We start from the raw sequence: 23,968 nt of genomic DNA on the forward strand, positions 1-23,968 counted from the left end.
CTACTCAGGAGGCTGAAGTGTGAGGATTGCTGGACCCCAGGAGATGGAGGCTGCTGTGAACTTGAACAAGTCACTGCACTCTAGCCTGGGTGACAGAGACCCTGTCTGGAAAAAAAAAAGTGGTAACACAAAACTTGCACATGAATGTTTATAGCAGCTTTATTCATAATTATCAAAACTTGAAAGCAATCAAGATGTCCTTCAGTAGGTGAATGGATGTTGACATCAGGGGTTTTCTGGACAAATCATATGCCCAGATCACCCTACAGTGAAATTCAAAGTTAAAAGCACCAGCTATCTACTTGGAGCTTCCTCTCTTTGTACTTTTTAATTTTTACTTTTAATCATGGACAGCAACCAAGAAAATTCCATCATGTAGAAGGAAGGGACCCAGACAACAGACAAAGGAATATGGAGGAAGCAGATGCTGCAGGAATGGATTAACTGCAGTATGCCCAAACAATAAAGTATTATTCAGTGCTAAAAAGAAATGAGCGATCAAGCCTGAAGGGACATGGAGGAACCATGAATGCATATTACTAAGTGAAGGAAGCCAATCTGAAAAGCTATATACTGTAAGATTCCAACTATGTGACATTTTGGTAAAAGCAAAACTATGGAGACAGTGTAAAAATCCTGGATGCCAGTGGTTAGCAAGGAGAGAGGAATGAATAGGTAGAGCACAGATAATTTTGAGGGCAGTGAAACTATTCTGTATGATACTATAATGCTGGATATACATCATTATACATTTGTCACATCCATTGAATGTACAGCACCAATATAGAATTCAATACAAATATGTAGGCATTCCTCATTTGGGTAGTATGCAGAATAGAGTTCCTATAACAGGCCTAAGACTGCTATCTTTAGAAAGGCCTGCTTCCTAAAGGTTGGCCTGTAGGTGGATTTGGGAGCGTTCCTGCTGTTCCCTGAGTCTCTAAAGAGCTTCCATGGCAGACAACCCTTCACAAATGTTGTTACAACGTGATGCTTGTGCTTGGCTTCTTCCTGTCTTTTTCCTGTGCACCTTTTCCCTCTGCTGCTTTTGCTTCATATTCTTCTGCTGTAATAAATCTTAACTGTGAGTACAACTGAGTCCTATGAGTTCTTTTAGTGCATCACTGAACTGGGGGGTGATCTTAGGGATCCCCAACAGGTAGATATGTGTTTCCTTCTGCGTCACAGAATACAGTCTGATTCTATGAGGGAGAAAGAAGGCTGTTTTCCTTGAAAACTTGATTCAGTGCAACCATTCATATTAAAAACATACAGTTATATTTCAGTATCATAAGGGACTGGATCCAGGACTCCCAGATACCAAAATCCATGGATGCTCAAGTCCCTTACATAAAATGGCATAATCTATGCACATCCTCTTGTACTTTAAATAATCTCTAGATTAATTATAATAATATGATGTAATGCTATGTTGACAGTACTCTTACTGTATTTTTATTTGTATTTTTAAATTACTGTATTATTTGTTATTTTTAAATATTGTTATCTGACATTGGTTAAAACCATAGATGTGGAACCTCTGGTTATGGAGGTTCAATTGTACTCTTTTTTTTTTTTTTGAGACAGGATCGTTTTGTCACCCAGGTTGGAGTGCAGTGGCATGATCATAGTTCACTTCAGCCTCAATCTCCTGGCTTCAAGCAATCCTCTCATCTCAGCCTCCCGAGCAGCTGGGACTACAAGCTTTTACACCACACTGGCACACAGGGCTAATTTTTTGCTTTTTATTTTTTGTAGAGACGGGGTCTATGTTCCCCATGCTCAAACTCCTGCCCTCAAGTGATCCTCCTGCCTTGGCCTGCCAAAGTTATGCGATTGCAGGTGTGAGCCACAGTGCCTGGCCCAGCTTTTCATTCTGAAACGCGTGTTCTTCAGTCCTGGAGCCTTGATAATTACTTATTTCTTTTCTTTTCTTTTTCTTTTCTTTTTTTTTTTTTTTTGAGACAGTCTCACTCTGTTGCTAAAGCTAAAGTGCAGTGGTGTGATCTCTGCAACCCCCACCTCCCAGGTTCAAGCGATTCTACTGCCTCAGCCTCCCAAGTAGCTGGGATTACAGGTGCCTGCAACCATGCCCAGATAATTTTTGTAATTTTAGTAGAGACGCGGTTTCACAATGTGGGCCAGGCTGGTCTCAAACTCTTGACCTCAAGTGATCCACCCACCTTGGCCTCCAAAGTGCTGGGATTACAGGCATGAACCACTGCACCCAGCCCAAATTACTTATTTCTTCTTATTTGTACTACGCTGCTTCTCAAGCACCCTTAAGAATTATTTATTTCATCCCCTCTGTACTGTGTTTTCCAATTTTCTTATCTTTCAGAGTTTTTGCTCTACGTTCTTCAATGTTATCTTCTACCAATAGTTTTTTCACTTTTTTATTTCCAATAACTTAAAAAAAAATCCCCTACCCCTTCTATCACACCCTGTTGTAGCTTCATCTTCTCTTATTTTTCTGGGGCTATTATGAGAATTTTTAAAAGTATTCTCCCTGCAGCATCTGCTTCCTCCATATTCCTTTGTCTGTTGTTTGGGTCCCTTCCTCTTCTACATTACTGAATTTTCTTGGTTGCTGTCCATGATTAAAAGTAAAAATTAAAAAGTACAAAGAGAGGAAGTTCCAAGTAGATAGCTGGTGCTTTTAACTTTGAATTTCACTGTAGGGTGATCTGGGTGTATGATTTGTCCAGAAACCCCCTGATGTCAATATCTTTGCTCAGCCTCTTAGGTTAATCAGATTCTGATCAGCCTAGCGAGGGGTTTCAGTTTTCAGTAGGCATAAAGCCACTTATTCTCTGTTTTAGGTGGATTACCCAGTCAGCAGATAATTTATCCCCTCCACGGAATTCAGCCGGGGTGGGAGCCCGTGGGTGGGAAAGAGGGGCAGCTGCCCAGAGACATGAAGCCGGAAAAAGGATCTAGCGATCAGAGTCCTTGAGCAGCCTTCGACTAATCTCCCCCTTTTCCGATTTACCTCTCATACTCATACTTGTGCTCTCCAGCTTCCAACATTTTGTTGCTGTTATCTCTGTCTTTGTGTGTTTAGGTTGTTATTTGATAAATTTTAACAGGAGAGTAGACAAAATTAGATGCTTGAATTCAAACCACTATTAAGACCTGATATCCGTAAGTAAAAATTTTTGGTATTCCAGCTTTCTTTTGAGTAGCAAAATAAAAACTAAAAGTCTTTTGGCCACTCCAACCATGTTACTCAGTAGGCCCTTCCAAAAGACACCCACTTCTCCATTTTGGGGATCCCTTTGTACCTTCAGACTCCACAAGGAGTACTCGACCAACACGACAAAACGAGATGCAGACTATTGGGAGGACTATAAACGGTAGGGCTGATACCCATTTGAGTCCACGAACAGCCCTCTCGGCGCCGCAGACACTGGTTGTTCCCGGGGACGCTCCAGCAGCCACTGAACTTCACCCACCCGCAGCGCCCCGAGACGCTCGACGCCCGACCTCCCACGCCCGCCCCGGAGCCCCGCCCCTCCCCATCCTTCCCCGCCCCTCCCTGCCCTGAGGCGCAGCAGGCCCCGCCCACCCAGGCGGTAGGAACACACTGCGGCCCCATTGACCTGCTGCCATGTCCCGACTGCAGCTTCGACCTTGGCGCCTCCTCTCTAGCCCGCCGCGCGGCATCCGCGGTCTAGCGCTGCTGGCGCTGATGGCGCTGTCGCTCGCGGCCGGGACCGACTGCCCATGCCCGGAGCCCGAGCTCTGCCGTCCGATTCGCCACCATCCAGATTTCGAGGTCAGCGCCTTCTTCTGCTCCTCTAGGTCTGGGCCTCAGGGCACGAAGAGAAGTTAGAGTAGAACCGAGCCTTAAGGAGAGGTGCCGTGGGCGCCGAAACCAACTTTGACCACTCGATGAGGGCCTTCCTGTTTACGGATCCTTCAATTTATAGATGAGGAAGCTCGGGCTCAGAGAAGTTGAGTAACTCCTCACAGGCCTCACAGCCTGTAAGTGCCTGCGTAGGCAGGCGAGTGTTCAAACCAGTTCTGTCTCCTAAGGCAAGCTCCTTTCATTCCCCTGCTGTGCCTCTGCCGAGGCACTCTGGTTGTAAAAAGCAAACAAGGTAGAATAATCCATTTCTCAGTTTCCAAGAGAATGAGGATTTCGTTTGAAAGAATCTCAGCACTCCAACAGTACATTAGAATGCAGAGTATTTTGCTTACCTTTAGTTTTCTATACCTGCTAGCCCTTTTCTTTAAAGTACCGCAAAACCACCCAAGAAGAGTGGTAAAAAATAGTTTTCAGTACATTTTCCTTCTATCCGCATAACAATTTATAACGCTTCTGGCAACTTTAATCAAACACTTTCTGGAGCAATATTAAAACCACCTGACTGCCCACTTCGATGACTGAAAGCAGGAATTGGATGACATCAGGAAGGTCCAAAGGTTTAATCCAAAGAACGATTCTTTTGTAGAAGTAGGCATGATTCCTAGTTCTTAATCTAGTCTATTAACCTGAGGCAGGGACACTTAGATGCCAGTAAAAAAGTGACATGACTTAGGAGAAGAAATAAAAATGGTGAAAGTGTTTACGAAGAACCTGCCTAGTGTGGAAACCTAACATCTTATTAAAAGAAAGATTTCAGACAAAGTAGGATAACCTTGTTTATTTGAGCGAAGAACAACTTATGAATCTGGTTTAAACCAGAAGGGATTCAGAGAGGTCTGCTTTAGTAGCATGGGTTTTTATAGGCTGAACAGGGAAGCAAAGGAAAATAATTACTTGGTTGGCTATGACTGTTTGCTTTATTTAGCTATGACTTGGTGGAGAATTCCTAGTTAGAGGTTAGTTGGCAGTTTCTGATAGGTTAAGCTTAAGTTTCCTTTCATTATTGACATTGGGCTGGAGTTTGCTTAAGCAGGAAATCCAAGGCAGTTGGAGCTGTTTCAGCATAATGGCCTCCCAATTAAAATGTTTTAAACAATCTGAGGCCCAGCGCGGTGGTAGAGGCAGTAAGGACAGTAGCTGTAAAAGTTAAACCAGACTTTTCTTAATTTTCTCAATCTCTTTTTGAGATTGAGAAGCACTTTGTGAGGCCAAGGTGGGTGCATCACTTGAGGTCAGGAATTTGAGAACAGTCTGGCCAACATGGTGAAACCCCGTCTCTAGCAAAAATACAAAATTTAGCTGGGCGTGGTGGTGGGCACGTGTAATCCAAGCTACTCAGGAGGCTGAAGCAGGAGAATCCGTTTGAACCTGGGAGGCAGAGCAGGAGGTGGAAGGTTGCAGCGAGCCAAGATCATGCCACTGCACTCCAGCCTGGGCGACAGCAAGATAATGTCTCAAAAAAAAAAAAAAAACCTGAAAGATTTATTGTAGTACCCAGTACTTAGTGGGTTAGGCAATAACTGTGGCACTTTGAAAACCAACTATTCAAAGAAGCAAAATTACGCTTATTTGTATGTTCATGGTAAATGGTCTTTACTGGCGTTTTCTGTGTTTTTCAAACACAAAAACTTGACTACATGGCATTTTCCCCTTATATTTTCGATTAGTTCACCCAGCTTTTTTTTCTAAAGGATATCTATTATATCACAGGCTCTTAGTATTTTTTAAACAAATAGAATCCTAGTTATCAGAACTAAAATAGAAGTTTTGATAGAAATGTGATTCTGAAAACAATGGGCCACTTAATTTCACATTATGACGTTTTATTATTTCAGCGGGAAATTGCTTAGCAGAAAAGATGAGTTATGTGTAGTTAATTCTGAAAAGTTTTTAAAAAAAAAAGAGGTTGAGAAAATTAAGAAATGCCTGGTTTAACTTTTACAGCTACTATCCCCACTGCCTCTCCCTCATTCATTCCCCTCACAAGGACCCAGTGATCTCTTTTGTAATACAAATCCCCTGAATTAAAACTCTAATTGATTCCCACTGATCCCAAGATAAAATACAACATCTTCAGTGGTCTTGGAAGCCCTACTTAATCTTTCCGTACCGACCTTAAGGGTTTTATCCAGTATCCCATACTTGCAGGATTTCTGTGCTCTACCTACACTGACCTTTTTCAGTTCCAGAATCTCAGAATTCTCCTGAGGTGTGGCGACCTTTGGGCTTTCTCTTCCCTCAGTTGAGAATGCAGTCTTTTGTCCATAGATACATCTCTTCCATCATTCTGCTGATTTCAGCCCTCCACGAAAGCATGTAGTCCTCAGAAAAGTTTTCCTGCTCCATCTGGCTAGCAGGTCCCCTTTATATGCTGGCATGGCCCCCTGCAATCTCTACAGTCCTTAATACCGTTGTAATTAAGTAATTAACTCCTTAGTGGACCTGGTCTCTCTCATTAATCTTTATGTCCTTAGAGCCTAGCAAAATACTCTCCTTGTACCTTATTGGAAATTGAATAAATACTTGTCAAATCAATGAATTCACACCTTGGAATAAAATAAAAATAATCCGTGAGGCTTTCATGCTTCTTGAATTAATTGTGGGAAGAAAATATCAGAGAAACACAACATGAGCTGCCTTAGAATTTGACCTAAGTACTATTCTAAGAAGCTAGCTTCACCAAACAAACAAACAGTAAATGTAGTATTTATGGCTCCATCCGCAGTAACTTGACTATTATCAAATTTCTCTCCTTTGATTACTCATTTGATTAGTCACAAAGTCCTGTCAATTTTGCCTCCTTAGGATCTTCCAGATCTGTTCACTTAACTCCACTGCTCCACAATTTTAGTTGAGGTCTCCATCATCTCTTACTTGGATTCCTCCAACAGCTTCCACATTCTGCCTCCACTTTTGGTCTCTCTTTAATCCATTTCCCACTGCAGCTGAAAATATTTTTCAAAAATGCATACCTTTTCCTTTTAAAAATGCTTTTATTCTTTCCCTTTACCTCAGGATAAACAAGGTAGTACTAACTTCTCAATAGAGCTTATGAAGCCTTTCATGATTTAACCCGTGCCTACCACTCTGGTCCTTCACTAATGCTCTCTCCCCAAATTCTAGACGTCGACCATACTAAATATTTAGTTACGCAACCACCACGCTGTCTCTGCCTCCAGGCCTTGGCACTTGCCACTATTCCTTCCTGGCCCATCCTTCCCCTCTTTCCCAGCCTGGCTAATTACTCCGCCACCAATTATATTGGGACTCTTATGTCTTATTCACAATTGTACTCTCACTGCCACCATAGTGTTTGGTGTATGGTGGTGTTTGATGAATGGTATTTTGGATGGTCAGCATAATATTCTTGGTTTAAATGATGGTGCTTATCCTTGTTCTGGCAGGTCTTTGTGTTTGATGTTGGACAGAAAACTTGGAAATCTTATGACTGGTCACAGATTACAACTGTGGCAACATTTGGAAAATATGACTCAGAACTTATGTGCTACGCTCATTCAAAAGGAGCCAGAGTAGTACTTAAAGGTACGCTGTTACCAGATCTATGTGTCCAGCAATTGGGAAATTTATCTGTATCACTTGCTATAGTTCCGGCTTTCCAAAAACTTCCTTTTATGTTTATCTGTTTTTGTTAGGATCCTATAATCTAAGATACTGTGTAATTCATTTCACAAATGCAGATCTTTTAAAACAAATTAAACCACTGTATGGTTTTGAGCAAAATGTAACTGGCAAATTAGCATGATGACCACAATTTCTGCTTCTAACTTGAGAACAATTTTACTAATGATTTATAATGGTTATTTTGGAGATTGGTGAGTAATGGCTTTCTGTTACTTTGGTATATTCTTTCTCTATTTGGAAAACTTCAATTAGGGGCTTAGTCTTCCAAAATAATGAAATGTTTTTGCATACATGTTCAAAAGATATATACTTCTTCCACAGGAGATGTATCCTTAAAGGATATCATTGATCCTGCTTCCAGAGCATCCTGGATAGCTCAAAAAGTTAATTTGGCCAAAACACAATATATGGATGGAATTAATATCGATATAGAGCAAGAAGTTAATTGTTTATCACCTGAATACGATGCATTAACTGCTTTAGTCAAAGAAACTACAGACACTTTCCATCGTGAAATTGAGGGATCACAGGTAAAAATTCATTTATTCTTTGGAAACCTCATCTTTTCCATATCAGAATATACTAATGAGGGTAAAACTAATATAATCTTAGTTTTATAGTAATGCAATGGGAGTTTCAGCACTTATTTCTCAAAAAATTTTTCTGGAGCCTTTGATGTTCTTATTTAAGGAATTTTAAAGCACTATTCTCTGTTTACATCAAAATACAACACTGGGATTACCCCACTACTTGCCTTGTAACACAGTTAGAAGTGTTAGACAATGGGAGAACAGAAATCAAGGGGGGCCTAACCAGCTTTTACCAGTGCAGGACAGAAACAACCCAGGAGTAGAGGTAATTCTGGAGAAGTGTATCACTTGCTCCACAGTCTCTGAATTACTTGCACCCAAGGCCCAGTAAAGCTTAAAGGACTAACTACACGGAACTGTGACAGCTATGACAATAGGCAGTGTGCTTCCCCACTGCCATAATGAACATGATTAGACCAGAAGGTAACAACACAAGAAATCTTGCCAGACAACAGGTGGGTAACAGAGGATAATGTGAACCCACATTAGTGATCCTCAAACCTAGCCACGTATCAAGATAACCACAGATCTTAAGAAAAAGTAAACGTGTTTACTTTTACACACACATGCGCACTTCGAACTTATTCCCAGAAATGATTTTTCAAAAGGGTTTGGGTAATCCCAGAGTCCACAGTTTTAAAAAAGTTTCATTGGTGATTATAGTTAGGAAGTAATAGGCTAGACAATGAGTTTTTTTGAAGACAGGGTGCAGCTCCTTGATATCTAACAGAATGCTTAAAAATTTATTCCAGTATAGAGCATTATGAGTATTATAAACCAGTGATTCCTGTCTCAGAATTACCTGAGAGTGCTTGTTTAAAATATCCTAAGTGTATTAGTTTGTTCTCACATTGCTATAAAGAAATACCTGAGGTTGGGCGCGGTGGCTCACGCCTTTAATCCCAGCACTTTGGGAGGCCGAGGCGGGCGGATTACGAGGTCAGGAGATCGAGACCATGGTGAAACCCTGTCTCTACTAAAAAAAAATACAAAAAATTAGCTGGGCGTGGTGGCGGGCACCTGTAGTCCCAGCTACTCGGGAGACTGAGGCAGGAGAATGGCGTGAATCCGGGAGGCAGAGTTTGCAGTGAGCTGAGATTGCGCCACTGCACTCCAGCCTGGGTGACAGAGTGAGACTCCGTCTCAAAAAGAAAAAAAAAAAGAAATACCTGAGACTGGGTAATTTATAAAGACAGTAGGTTTAATTGGCTCACGGTTCTGCAGGCTATACAGGAAGCATAATGCTGACATCTGCTTGGCTTCTCGGAGGCCTCAGGAAAAGTTACAGTCACGGTGTAAGGCAAAGCGGGATCAGCACTTCAAATGGCCAGAGAAGGAGCAAGAGAGAGAGTGGGGAGGTGCCACACACTTTTAAACAATCAGATCTCGTGAGAACTCTATCACGTGAACAGCATTGGAGGGGGAAATCTGCCCCTGTAATCCAGTCACCTCCTACCAGGCCCTACTCCAACACTGGGGATTACAATTCAACATGAGGTTTGGGCGGGGACACAGATCCAAACCATATCACTGAGATTGACTCAGTAGGTCTGGGATAGAGCTTAGAGAACTGTATTTTTGCCAAGTGTTCTAGGTGATTCTGGTAGAGTTGGTCATCATGAATTTGAGAATTACAGGTAAAATAATTTGAGAATTACTGGTAAAATAATAAGCAATATGAAGTCTGACATTTCTATGGTTTTATGCAAATAGGGAAGATTTGTCAGTATGGAATTCAACTTGTCAGGAGAGTACAATGTAGATTAAGAATAGCAAATGCCTGGCATACAGGCCACCATACCCCTTCTCCTCCTCACACATTTTGGCTTCAGAAACTTTTCCTTCATTCTCTAGATAGTCATTACTAATAGGTTAGAATTGATGTGTGGAATATATGGGAAACAACCTATTTGACAATCCTGATTAAGCTGTAGTGAAAGAGCAGAGAGGAAGAGACTGAGCAAAATCCTTGCAGTAGGAATATCTCTTTCCATCTCTTGAGAGGTGAGGAGAACATTTTGGGCTACATGTCAAGTTCATGTTAGGTGACTTAGTGGGAGGGACAGTTACAAAGGTAGGCCAGATTGTGGAAGATCCAGAATGTCAGGCTGAGGACTGTGCATTTTATTCTGTGTGTAATGGGTTATGTGTGTAAAATAGTGTTTGGGAAGATTATTCTGTAGGAGTATGTAAAACTAGAAGAAGGAGGAAGACCAGTAAGGGCTACTAACAGAACAATACAATATCAAGGGATTTAGTTTGATTTGGATGATGACATAATCCTAAATCAGCAGGTGTACAATAAATACATATTAAATAAATTAATTAATGGAAAGGAAGGGGCAGAACAACTGTGAGAGGCCACCCAAAGGGAGACATGAGGTTAGATTTTGGAAGTAAGGGAAGAAAGAATCAGAAAGTAGCCTCAGAGTTTTTAAACTGGTAACCAACAAAAAATGACTAGAGAATCTAGAGGTGGAATTAGTTTTGGGGATAAGATAGTAACTTTAGTTTACAGAATTGTGGTCACAGAATTAAAGAGCTAGAAATAAATGCCTTGAAGAGTTCTTTTATACCCAAAATTTTTATAGGTAGGAAAAATGCAGATGCTTTAAGTGACTTAGCAGTGATATAGACCTAATTATAACAGAGCTGACACTAGCACCCAAATCTTTTGCTTTCTTGTCTAATATAATAATAATACCTTCTCAAAAATATGAGATTAACTGTGAGAGAAAATGCTGGTGAAAATACTCTTACAAAATGGATTTGAAATTTACTTGCTTAGATGTAGTCATTTATTTTTCTCTATTACTATAATATACCTCTCATTTGGTAATAGGAGGCAGTAATAAAATAGGATCCAATATGTAAAAATTTTACTTCATAACTTATTTTGTTGGAAAACTATTGAGCAAAGCTTATAATTGTAAAGTGCTAATACTCAGGGAATTATAAAGATAACTTTGAGGAAGTCCTAAAAAGAGTTTTGCTAGAATAAATTGTTCAAAGTATAAAAATGTTACCTAAAGTATCTCAGATTTTAAAATAATCAGTATTTATTGAGTGCCTAATTAAGGGGGGAAAACAACCTTTAATGAAGTTTTAGAACATTTGTACACATATAAAATAAGGCTAATTAATACTTCATTAAGGCAATAAACATAAAGAGACATATTCTTGTTGAAGGCTGGCTCACTATTCAAAATGAAAGATAAAGCTGGGTGCGGTGGCTCACGCCTGTAAGCACTTTGGGAGGCTGAGGCCGGCAGATCAGCTGAGGTCACGAGTTTGAGACCAGCCTGGGCAACGTGGCAAAACCCTGTCTCTACTAAAAATACAAAAAAATTAGCTGGGTGTGGTGGCACATGCCTGTAATCCCAGCTATTTGGGAGGCTGAGGCAGGAGAATTGCTTGAACCCAGGAGGCAGAGGTTGCAGTGAGCCGAGATCGCACCACTGCACTCCACCCTGGGCAACACAGCGAGACTCCATTTCAAAAAAGAAAAGAAAAAAAAAGAAAGATAATATATTACTCAACATTTATTTGAATATTTCCATAAAATAAGATAATTTAAATGATTTGTCAACATTTTGACTTGATTAATCTATACCTGTGGCCATAAGACACCATTATTGTCTAACTAATATTGGGCCAAACCTACCATATAAGGTGATTGTGAATCACGGGCTGAAACTTGCAACCCAATCAGGTTGTGCCAACAGGTGACATATTTAACCTGCATAATATTTTAAAAACTTTTGTATTTGAATTCTTTTAGTGTGCCTTTACTCTCTAATTGCTCAGGGGCATCACCATACCCTGTTGTCATTATACCTGCTTCTTTTAATCAGCTGAGGTACCAGCCTCGCGTTTGAAGACATTTTGAGTTTGAAGGCCATCTTCTATATAGTGTCCTGCTCCTGTATGTCCAAATATATGTCTGACTCAGTCAAGTGTAAGCAAAAAATATTTCTTAGAATGGTTCAAGTTCTCTGTGTGTCAAACCCTACATTCATATACTGTAAGCTTTTTCCTTGTGTAGTATAAGGTAAAAATATATATAAGTTTAAAAATCTGACATAATATGCATATTTGATCATGTTACATAAAATAGTAAGATTTTTTTCCACAGGTAACCTTTGATGTAGCTTGGTCTCCAAAGAACATAGACAGAAGATGCTATAATTATACTGGAATCGCAGATGCTTGTGACTTCCTCTTTGTGATGTCTTATGATGAACAAAGTCAGATCTGGTCAGAATGTATTGCAGCAGCCAATGCTCCCTATAATCAGACATTAACTGGTAAGACTCTAAACGTGATCATTTATTAATAATATTAGTAATATTCTAGAAATTAAAATATTAAGTTGTTTTCAGTATTTCTAAGTTATTTGTATATGTTTTTCAATTGTAAAGCTTGCTTCAAACATTTAAAAATCACTTAATTGAAAACTTTAAAGTTTACAAAAAGTTTTAAAGTTTTGATTTTCACTTAATTCTTCCAACAATCTTGTGGTATAGGTATATTTCTAGATGAGATAAAAAGAATTAACCGCTCATGATTGCATAACTATTAAGTATTATATAGTTGGGGCTTAATCAGGTATTCTCATTTCTGGTCCAATATTCTTGTCATGAAATCACATGTTTATCTAGAATTTGACAGGATATTTTTGTTGAAATAACCAGTGTTACATAATAGCAAAGATAGTTATGGTTGGGTACCTTCATTTCATGATTAATAGGATAGGCATTAACTTCTTTTAGTATCTGTGATAAATTAAAAATTATATTCCTATTAGAATTGGAGTACTTTTGACCTGTCATTCGTATGATGTAGTCTTTGCATTATCCTCTTCAAAGTTTGGATTGGTTTGTATTCCATCAGTCAACTAAATAAAAGATTGCTTGCTCTTTTGTTAATTTTAATTTTTATTTTTTTGACGCAGGGTCTCACTCCATCACCCAGGCTGGAGTGCAGTGGCACGATCAGGGCTCACTGCAGCCTCAACCTCCCGAGCTCAGCCTTAGCCTCTTGAGTAACTGGGACTATGGGTGCATGCCACCATGCCCAGCTAATATTTTCATTTTTCTCTTTTTTGAGACAGAGTCTTACTTTGTTGCCCATGCTGGAGTGCAGTGGCACTATGATGGCCCACTGTAACCTGGACCTCCTGGGCTCAAGTGACCCCCCAAGCTCAGCCCCCCGAGTAGCCTCACTATACAGGCATGCACCACCATGCCCAGCTAATTTAAAAAAAATATTTTTTTAAGGAGATGGGGTCATACTCTGTTGCCCAGGCTGGCCTCAAGTGATCCTCCCACCTCAGCCTCCCAAAGCGCTTCAATTACAGGCATGAACCATTGTGCCTAGCCACATATTTATTTAAAGTTGAAAAATAAGTTATTCTGTTAAAATTATGAAGTAATTATTAATTGAGGGTTCCCAAACTGTGTTTCAGGAAAGATATGATAATTATGTTCTATCAATAAAAGGTTCAAGCCTTGGGAGGCTGAGGTAGGAAGATCACATTTATGATCACTTTGTATCATAAATAAATCAACGAACAAACTAAATAAACCAATATGTTTGGGAACTGATGCATACCCCACCCCATTTTTGGTTATTTAATAGTATATAATAACATTAAAGGCTCTAAAAAGTAACAAAGTTATTTACCTCAACATTCTAGATAATCTGTGAATATGTCTTGGTGAAAAAACATGTTTTGCAGCATTGGGCAAGAAAAGGACTGATAGTTCTAGATATTTGTTAATTTTTCTCTTTGTTTCCTCCAACTATAGATGACACATTTCTTATCCCCAGCTATCATTCATACTTATAGAATATTTGCATGTCTTGGTGAAAAAACATGTTTTGCAGCATTGGGCAAGAAAAGGACTGATAGTTCTAGGTATTTGTTAATTTTTCTCTTTGTTTCCTCCAACTATAGATGACACATTGCTTATCCCCAGCTATCATTCATACTTATAGAATATTTGCAAAACATGGAACACTTGTACTTTCTAAGAAACTCTGAGACAATCACTGCTAGAAAGTTAAGATTTATAAAACTTTGTTGAAACTTTAGAATCTAGAGTATCAAGTATATCATGTCTTAGCAATTAATAGATACAATTAGCATACTTTCCTGAAATGTGTCATTATTCCTAGAATTAGATTTTGTGAATATTTTATTTCAATATGATCTTAATGGTTTTGAATGTTTTCTCTTATTCAAAGAGAAATGGTTTAGAAAGCAAGATATACAATTTATGGTTGTTAAAGGATGTTTTATAACATCATATTAAACATTATTAGTGTTTTTTATAAATGTGCTTGTTTTTACAAACAGATTCTGAACGGTTGCATAGCTTGTATGAACACATTGACATATGAAGAGAAACAAATATGCTTTTTCTCTCCCTGCTTGACTAGGATATAATGACTACATCAAGATGAGCATTAATCCTAAGAAACTTGTAATGGGTGTTCCCTGGTATGGTTATGATTATACCTGCCTGAATCTGTCTGAGGTAGGAACAGGTCATTTGTTACATAATTTTTATTCTCTATTATATTTTTTAGAGTCTCTCTGTTTTCATTAGAAATATATAAACTTTAGAATTTCTGAAATATAGTTTGAGATAAAAATTATTTTTACTTCTATGAAAGCTTATGATTATCATACATTTTCATTTAATAATGGAATTTATTTTAACCTTTATTCTATATAGTCAGGTTATTTATTTATGGTATATGTTTTATTTCTAAATAATTTATATATTTTTGATTTGGCTTTTAAGAATTGCATACTTGATCATCTGTAACATGAGTACTTTTGCATTTCTAGGATCATGTTTGTACCATTGCAAAAGTCCCATTCCGGGGGGCTCCTTGTAGTGATGCTGCAGGACGTCAGGTGCCCTACAAAATGATCATGAAGCAAATAAATAGTTCTATTTCTGGAAACCAATGGGATAAAGATCAGCAGGCTCCTTATTATAACTATAAAGTAAGATTTTTCATAAGTTATGAGCACTTACTCTGTTAGTTTTCATAATTATTTTCATAATTAGATGTTTGATATCAAGAATATCTGTCAGTTTTCTTTTAGGGTATAACATGCAGACTGCTGTTTACATGAGTAAACTTGTCTTTGAATCTGTAATCAGGAACTTTAGTTCCCTGGTGAGCAGCTGGAGTTTTGCTAATAGTGAATCTACTCTGCTTGGGCCACTTGTCATTTAGATGATCCCATAAAAATGTGCATATCACAAACAGGATCTCTGTAATAGTTGACAATTATGTTAGGATGACTGTTGATTTTGAAAGGGTTTTGGGCCAAAATAGGTTACTATCTCTGAAAGCCTCCATTTCAAAGTGGCCTACAGATTCTGATGAGACTCTTAACATAGGGGGGAATGAGAGTGAAAACAGAAGAGGTGTCATAATCAACTTTACAATGGAAAAACTATCATTTTCAATTTATTTTATAACTAAATTATAAGCAATGTCAAAAATTACAAAAATATTACATAAAGGAAACCTGAAGAACTACACCAAATAATTAGCAATTCTGTCAAGTAGTGTTTAATAGGAATTGCTATACCAAAGTGTCAAAGAAAAGTTATAGTTTTCATAATTTACCATTAGCATTATAAAGGCTCTTCCACGGCTCAAAAATCTTAAGTACAAATCCTCTTTGAATTTATTTCAGATTATGTTACTTTAAAAGGAATACTAAAATGATAGAAGTGAATTTCAGCAAGGATTTATATTCTTAACTAATGGTCTGGTACCCATTTATAAAAAATGACTGCAAACACACTACATGTCATAAATTATAATTGACATACATGTGTATTCCTGTATATCAGCTATACAGAGAGCTTTAGTGTAGAGCTTTCTAAAGTTTGGAACTGAAGGTATATACCTAATAGTGAAACTAGAGTGTACTGTAATCTTACCTTTCCTAAACAGTATTTATATTAGTCTGTCCTGGGAACTGTTAATATTACACACACAGATGCACCTGTGTGCAAAATATACACACATGTGCCATGGCCAAATATATTTAGAAAAATACTATATACTGTAAGCCCCTCTTGGAGATTTATAACAATCATTATATTAATGGATTTGAGAAGTGCTGTAATACATGAGGCAGTTTAATTGTTTGATGTAGAATCTTGTTTCACAGCATTCTTAGAAACATGCAGTTCTTAGAAACAGTGTTTCATGGATATATAGTTTGTTAAAAGTTATGGTAACCAATTACATATACAGGCATACCTTAGAGATACTGCAGGGTCAGTTCTAGACCACCACAATAAAGTAAATATAGCAATAAAGCAAGTGACATGAATGTTTAGTTTCCCCATGCATGTAAAAGTTATGTTTACACTATACTGTAGTCTGTTAAGCGTGTAATAGCATTATGTCTAAAAAACATATATACCTTAATTTAAAAATACTTTATTGCTAAAAAATGATAATGATCATCTGAGCCTTTAGCAAGTTATAACCTGCTTGCTGGAAGAGCGTCTTGCCTTGACATTGATGGCTGCTGACTGATCAGGGTGGTGGTTGCTGAAGGTTGGGGTGTCTGTGGCAATTTCTTAAAATAAGACAACAGTGAAGTTTGCCATATCAATTGACTCTTCCTTTCACGAAAGATTTCTCTGTAGAACGTGATGCTATTTGATTGCATTTTACCCACAGTAGAACTTCTTTCAAAATTGGAGTGAACCCTATCAAACCCTGCTGCTGCTTTATTAATAAGTTTATGGAATATTCTAAATCCTCTGCTGTTATTTGAACAATGTTCACAGCATTTTACTAGGATAGAATCTATTCTCAAGAAACCACTTTCTTTGCATATTCATAAGAAGTAGCTCCTCATCTATTCCAATTTTATCATGAGGTTGTAGTAATTTAGTCACATATTTAGGATTCACCTCCAATTCTAGCTCTCTTGCTGTTTCCATTACCTCTGCAGTTACTTCCTTCACTGAAGCCTTGAACCCCTCAATGTCAGCCATGAGGGTTATAACCCACTTCTTCCAAACTCCTGTTAATATGGATATTTTGACCTCCTCCCATACATGAATCATGAATGTTCTTAATGGCATCTAGAATGGTGAATCCTTTCCAGAAAGCTTTCAGTTTACTTTGGCCAGATCCATGAAAGGAGTTACTGTCTTTGGCAGCTACAGTCTTACAAAATCTATTTCTTAATTAATAAAAGTTGAAATTACTCCTTGTTCCATGGGCTGCAGAATGGATGTTGTGTTAGCAGGCATGAAAATAACATTCATCTTGTATTCTCCATCAGAGCTCTTGGGTGACCAAGTGCATTGTCAATGAGCAGTAATATTTTGAAAGAAATCTCTTTTTTTTCTGAGTAGTACATCTCAACAGCAGACTTGCATATTCAGTAAACAGATGTGCTATGAGCCAGGCTGTGTTATTCCATTCATAGATCACAGGCAGAGTCAATTTAGCATAATTCTTAAATGCCCTAGGATTTTTGGAATGGTAAATGAATACTGGCTTCGACTTAAAGTTACCACCCTCATTAGTCCCTAACAAGAGAGTCAGCCTGTACTTTGAGCTTTAAAGCCAGGTATTGACTTCCCCTGTCTAGCTAGGAAAGTCTTAAATGGCATCATCATCTTCCAATATAAGATTTATTTGAAGAAAGAGATCTCTGCCTTTTAAAATGTGTTTGATCATAATTTTACATGACATGAGAGTCTTCAGAATGAAAACCCAAAGATGCAGGAAAAACTGTCCATTTTTGTGCGTAGGTTCAACGAAGTATGGACAGCTATGTAGAACTGTGATCAGAATAAAGGGCATGAGCTAATGCAAATGGACTGAGTGGGAAAACTCAGCAAGGTCTGTCTGTTCAGATTTTTCTTGGCCTCTCCCTGTGAAGGATTTGTTCTCATGGGTATGGGGTAGGACCTCTCTGGAATGAGGGTCTTAATTTCTTTATGGCCAGCTAGTACACAGAAAGGTGGTGGTAGGAAAGGTTAGAGTAACAGTTTTAGACTTTATGGCTGGCTTTGGGGAAAAGAGGCTCTGGTTTCTTTGACCCATTTTAGGGAAGAGGGATTCTAGTGTCTTTTTTTCTTTGTTTTTGTTTTTTTGTTTTTTTTTTTTTTTTTTTTTTTGAGACAGAGTCTTGCTTTGTTGCCCAGGCTGGAGTGCAGTGGCACCATCTGGGTTCACTGCACCCTCTGCCTCCTGGGTTCAAGCAATTCTACTCCTCAGCTTCCCACATAGCTGGGATTACAGGTACCCGCACCATGCCAGGCTAATTTTTATATTTTTAGTAGAGACGGGTTTCACTATGTAGGCCAAGCTGGTCTCAAACTCCTGACCTCAAGTGATCTGCCTGCTTTGACCTCTCAAAGGCATGGGATTACACATATGGGCTACCGCACCCGGCTAACACATTGTTTAAGGTCTTAGAATTCAGGAAACATTTTGGTGAGCCTTGAAGGCCATTTAATGTCATTTTAGAAAACAATCTAGTTATAACTGTTTTCTTCCTCTTTTTTATTCATTGCAAAATTCCCATTGTAAGGTTATTAGTCTAATTTCAATATCGTTATTAAGTCTCTTTTTTTTTTCTTTTTTTGAGATGGAGTATCGCTCCATCACCCAGGCTGGAGTGCAGTGGCACGATCTCAGCTCACTGCAACCTCCGCTCACTGCAACCTCTGATTCCCGGGTTTAAGCGATTCTTGTGCCTCAGCCTCCCAAGTAGCTGGGATTATCGGGATGCCCTACCAGGCCCGGCTAAGTTTTTGTATTTTTAGTAGAGACGGGGTTTCACCATGTTGGCCAGGCTGGTCTGAAACTCCTGACTTCAAGTGTTCCTCCCACCTTGGCCTTCCAAAGTGTTGGCATTACAGGTGTGAGCTATCGTGCCCAGCCAAATATTGTTATTAAGTCTTACATGGACAGTTCATGGTGCCCACAAACAATCACAATAGTAGCATCAAAGACTACTGATTGCAGATCACCATAACAGATATAATAATAATAAAAAGTTTGGAATATTTTAAGAATTGCCAAAATGTGACACAGAGACACAAAATGAGCACTTGCTGTTAGAAAAATGGCACCAACAGACTTGTTCAACAGAGTTGCCATAAACTTTCAATTTGCAAAAAATTTAATATCTGCAAAGCACAACAAAACAAAGTACAATAAAATGAGGTATGCCTGTAATTTAAAAATATTTAACATAGAATCTTAGGACAGTATATATTACCATATACTGTTTCTTTGTAATCCTGATCTTAGTAATCTGTGGCTTGTTTTTTCCTTAATGAATGTGAAAATGCAGGAACACAGTCTTTTTTTTTTTTTTAGATGAGGTTTTGCTCTGTCACCCAGGATGGAGTGCAGTGGCACAATCATGGCTCACTGCAGCCTTGACTTCCCAGGCTCAAGCAATCCTCCTGCCTCAGCCTACCAGATAGCTAGGACCATAGGCATGTGCCATCATGCCTGGCTGATTGTTTTACTTTTTGTAGAGACGGGGTCTTTTTGTATTGCCCAGGCTGGTCTTGAACTCCTGGCCTCAAGTGATTCTCCTGACTTGGCCTCCCAAAATGCTGGGATTACAGGTGTGAGCCACTGCACTTGGCCTCTTTTTTTTTTAAATTAAAAAAAAGTTAAATGGCAGGTAAAAATTATCTATATTTATGGCATACAAGATGATGTTTTGATACATCTATAGATTGTGAAATGGCTAAATCAAGTTATTTAACATTTGTATTACCTCACATACCATTTTTTAAATGGCGAGAACACTTAAAATCCATTCTCTTAGGAATTTTCAACATAATACATTGTTATTAACTATAGTCACCATGGGATACAGTAGATCTCTTGTATTTATTGTTCCTGTCTAATTGAAAATTTGTGTCCTTTGAAACATCTATTCTTCCCAACCCCAGCCTCTGGTACCACCTTTTTACCCTGTTTCCATGAAGAAATACATTCTTTAAGGTCTTAGAATTCAGGAAACATTTTGGTGAGCATTGAAGGTCATTTAATGCCACTTTAGAAAAAAAATCTAGTTATAACTGTTTCCTTCCTTTTTTTTTTTTTTTTTTTTTTGAGATGGAGTCTTGCTATCTTGCCCAGACTGGAGTGCTGTGGCTTGATCTTGGCTCACTGCAAGCTCCGCCTCCCAGGTTCACGACATTCTCCTGCCTCAGCCTCCCAAGTAGCTGGGACTACAGGAGCCCGTCACCACGCCCGGCTAATTTTTTTGTATTTTTTTTTAAATAGAGATGGGGTTTCACAGTGTTAGCCAGGATGGTCACGATCTCCTGACCTCGTGATCTGCCCGCCTCGGCCTCCCAAAGGGCTGGGATTACAGGTGTGAGCCACCGCGCCCGGCCTCTCTTTTTTATTAATTGCAAAATTCTATAGCAAGATGAATCAAGTTTCTGTTTTGTTTGAAGAGAATCATTCTATTGGGCTGTTTCAGCAATAGCAGCTCATTTTGGACTCAATATTCTGGAAAGCAAATATGCCTTAACTATGCATAAATTAGTCTTACATGTGCTTAGTTTTTGCCCTTTGATCCTTCACAATTTTGAGACATTTGAATTTCTTAATAATATCAAAAAGTCTCAAAGTACTAGCTAGAATGATGGCAAAATTCAAAGGTATATGTCTTTGTGTTTGCCCCTGAATCTTCAACAATCTGTCATATTTAAGTACAAGTTCTACAAGTTGCCTTTAAATAATGAATCACAGCTATTAGTAGAGCATGCATGGCTTTGTCTAGTTCTAAAAATGTTAAAGAATGGAATATAAGATATAGACTGACATATGCTTGATTACAGTTAGTCTACTATATTTAAATATACTGCAGTGTATTCATTTACTAGGTGAATTATTTTCCTTCAAAGTGGTCTTTTTTTTTTTTTTTTGCTCTGTCTCCAGGCTGGAGTGCAGTGGCACGTTCTCAGCTCACTGCAACCTCCGTCTCCCGGGTTCAAGCAATTCTTCTGCCTCAGCCTCCAGAGTAGCTGGGACTACAGGCATGCACCATCAAGCCCGGCTAATTTTTTTGTATTTTTAGTAGAGACGGAGTTTCACCATGTTGGCCAGGATGGTCTCGATCTTTCGACCTCATGAGCTGCCTGCCTCGGCCTCCACAAGTGCTGGTATTACAGGCGTGAGCCACCGCGCCTGGCCCCAAAGTAATCTTCTTTTTCATCCTTTTTTTTTTTTTTTTTAATTATACTTTATGTTCTTAAGAGACTATTCTAATTCCAGGAGAGATGCTGTAAATATTACTGGCATTAATTCAGAAATGTCTTTAAGGAGTTTCCTAGATGTATATAAAAATAAGTAAATTATTTTTAGTCACAGGTCTTTCTATTTTTTATCTCCTATCTTTTTCACCTTCCTTTGCACTTTGTCCTAGATCTCCTTTCCCTTTTCCTTTGTCTCTTATCCAATAGCTCATGTGCCTCCCGAGAGAGACTGTGTTAGTACTTAAATATAGGTATTTGATTCTGGGCAGGACTTTTTAGGGTGGAAGGTGAGCATAAGACCAGAATCTAATTTATGGCTCATAATCAGGTGTGTGTTAAGTCACCAATGAAGGGCAGACCTAACAGACTCTCAGAATGAATCCTTAGGACCTAGAAAAGGATGTACTTTTCTCCTCCATTTCCATTACCTTTTGATCTGGCTGATTCATCATAAACAAAATCTTCTGTAGAGCTCCTAGCTAGGCACACTTCTAGCAACTACAGAGAATACAAAAAAGCACATAAGCTGGTTGTAGAGGACCAGAGCATTTCCCTCTTACTGTACTGTATACTTCTTTTATTTTTCCCTTTCCTATGGTGCTGAATTGTATTAAATACTTTAAAATCTCCATTTTAATTTATTTATATAGGATCCTGCTGGCCACTTTCATCAAGTATGGTATGATAACCCTCAGAGTATTTCTTTAAAGGCAACATATATACAAAACTATGGCTTACGGGGCATCGGCATGTGGAATGCAAACTGTCTTGACTACTCTGGAGATACTGTAGCCAAACAGCAAACTGAAGAAATGTGGGAAGTCTTAAAGCCAAAGCTGTTACAAAGATGAACATCTTTTGTCAAACCATTAAGATTTAGAAAAATGATCTGTATAAATAGATCTAGTTTCTTGCATTTTTGTTATGTTGCTATATACTTTTGTTATTGGTATACTAAAAAAAGAATAAAGAAATGTTGATTGTTTGAATTCGAAAAATACATACGAATGTCATCAGTATCCAGGAATATAAAGGCAAGAAACTAGTCAACTTACCTGTTAAGTATTCCTCTATTAGATGTTTCAACACTATAATTTAATTGGGAAAAATTGCTTTCAGAATTTTATTATGCCATATTTCCCTTCATTATAGTAAAATATATGCTTATGAATCAATGCTGATTTTTAAAATATGTATAATCTGAAGTGGAAATTGTTTGCTTAGAGTTTTTAAAAACCTAGTCTTTGAAAAGCAGTTTGTGCTATACTTTTCCCCCAACCCTCCAATAAATCTTAAATTTAAAACCTACAATTTAGTGTCTCCTCTTTAGGTTCATCAAACTGATGAAAATAATTTTTCTGCTTCCTGACTCCATATAGTATTTATGTTCTCTGAGGTACTTGAACTAAACCTTTGGACAGTGAGTGAGAATTAAAAAGAATCCAGAAGATTAAATGTATTCACAAAATACAAGAATATAACAGTAATATTTTGAATTGGTAAGTTAGAACTACCTAATATTTTCCAACTACATTATTTTTATGAGGTTCATCTGTAAAATTTTTATAATAGGAATAACTTGCAGTTGAACTTGATTCTATTCACTGTCACACTTCTAATTATTCATATTCCTTCATTTATGGACATGTATAATTTATTTCTTGGCTAGCTTTCTTTACAAGGTTAAATTTTTCTTTCTACGTCTGCAATGTATCTTTTTTATTTTTATTTTTTGTAGAGACAGGGTCTTGCTATGTTGCCCAGGCGGGTCTCCAACTCCTGGGCTCAAGCACTCATCCTGCCTTGGCTTCCCAAAGAACTGGGATTACAGGCATGAACTGCATTGTATTTTTAATGATCTAAAGACAATGATTAGCTTCTCAACTAGTTCTCTTTCTAAAAGATCAATTTTATACAAATAACTTTTCTAAATGTAATAAAGTCTGTTTTCTTTCTCCAGGGAATTAACAACGTTGTGCTGCCCTTATTAGTTCCTAATTACAGATTAAAAATCTGTATCTTTGAACTCTAGATTTACATAAATCCTGGCTTCCCTGCACATTTTCCCCCTGTAAATTGGAATAAATGATGATTGAACCATCTGTTATGAGAATATTACATTTCCTATTTACACAATTGTTTGTGAGAGTAAAATCAACCATTTTCATACTATATGTTGGACCACTGTTGTCTTCATATTTCTAAAATAAATGAATTAAAAAATTTAAATTCTTAGATGCTTATCTTTATCATAGCTCAGAATGCAAGTTCAATATCCCCTATTCTTTTGTATTTCCAGATTTCTTTTAATTAAGATATAGTGAACAAATTAAGTTAAATGAAGTCTGTATTTTCATGCAAATATATTAGTATTCATTAATACACATTTATTCTTTGCAAATAGATTTTTAGTTATATTAGCTCTTACATTTTAAGATTATTAAAAATGAAAATTATAAAATTAGCACTGTAAAATAATATGCAAAATACTTGGAATGTTAAAAATAACCAGTCATCATTTCGCTTTATATTGCATCTAATATTTCCTGAAACATTTTATA

At 37.9% G+C, this 23,968-nt stretch overlaps 2 protein-coding genes and 1 long non-coding RNA gene across 3 annotated transcripts in view; 1 reads left to right on the forward strand and 2 right to left on the reverse strand.

Moving 5' to 3' along the window:
* Positions 1–3,555: 3,555 nt before the first annotated feature.
* Positions 3,556–22,715, forward strand: CTBS (chitobiase). Its single transcript, XM_001107057.5, has 7 exons — positions 3,556–3,778; positions 7,276–7,414; positions 7,835–8,043; positions 12,239–12,410; positions 14,548–14,645; positions 14,963–15,124; positions 22,058–22,715. Exons 1-7 carry the CDS (start codon positions 3,611–3,613, stop codon positions 22,256–22,258), a joined length of 1,149 nt encoding a protein of 382 aa, XP_001107057.3. The 5' UTR covers positions 3,556–3,610; the 3' UTR covers positions 22,259–22,715.
* On the reverse strand, positions 3,582–4,381 carry LOC144332768 (uncharacterized). Its single transcript, XR_013400850.1, has 2 exons — positions 4,204–4,381; positions 3,582–4,081 (listed from the first exon to the last, which is right to left on the reverse strand). It is a non-coding gene; the product is annotated as an uncharacterized LOC144332768 (long non-coding RNA).
* Positions 11,141–23,968, reverse strand: part of SPATA1 (spermatogenesis associated 1) — a 60,272-nt gene continuing 47,444 nt past the window's right edge. The window contains exon 14 of the mRNA XM_028831926.2: positions 11,141–12,390. The gene's annotated coding sequence lies outside the window, so the exon portion shown is untranslated. The remainder of the gene's footprint in view (positions 12,391–23,968) is intronic.

The sequence above is a fragment of the Macaca mulatta genome, chromosome 1 (assembly GCF_049350105.2).
Source record: "Macaca mulatta isolate MMU2019108-1 chromosome 1, T2T-MMU8v2.0, whole genome shotgun sequence".
Lineage (NCBI taxonomy): Eukaryota > Metazoa > Chordata > Mammalia > Primates > Cercopithecidae > Macaca > Macaca mulatta.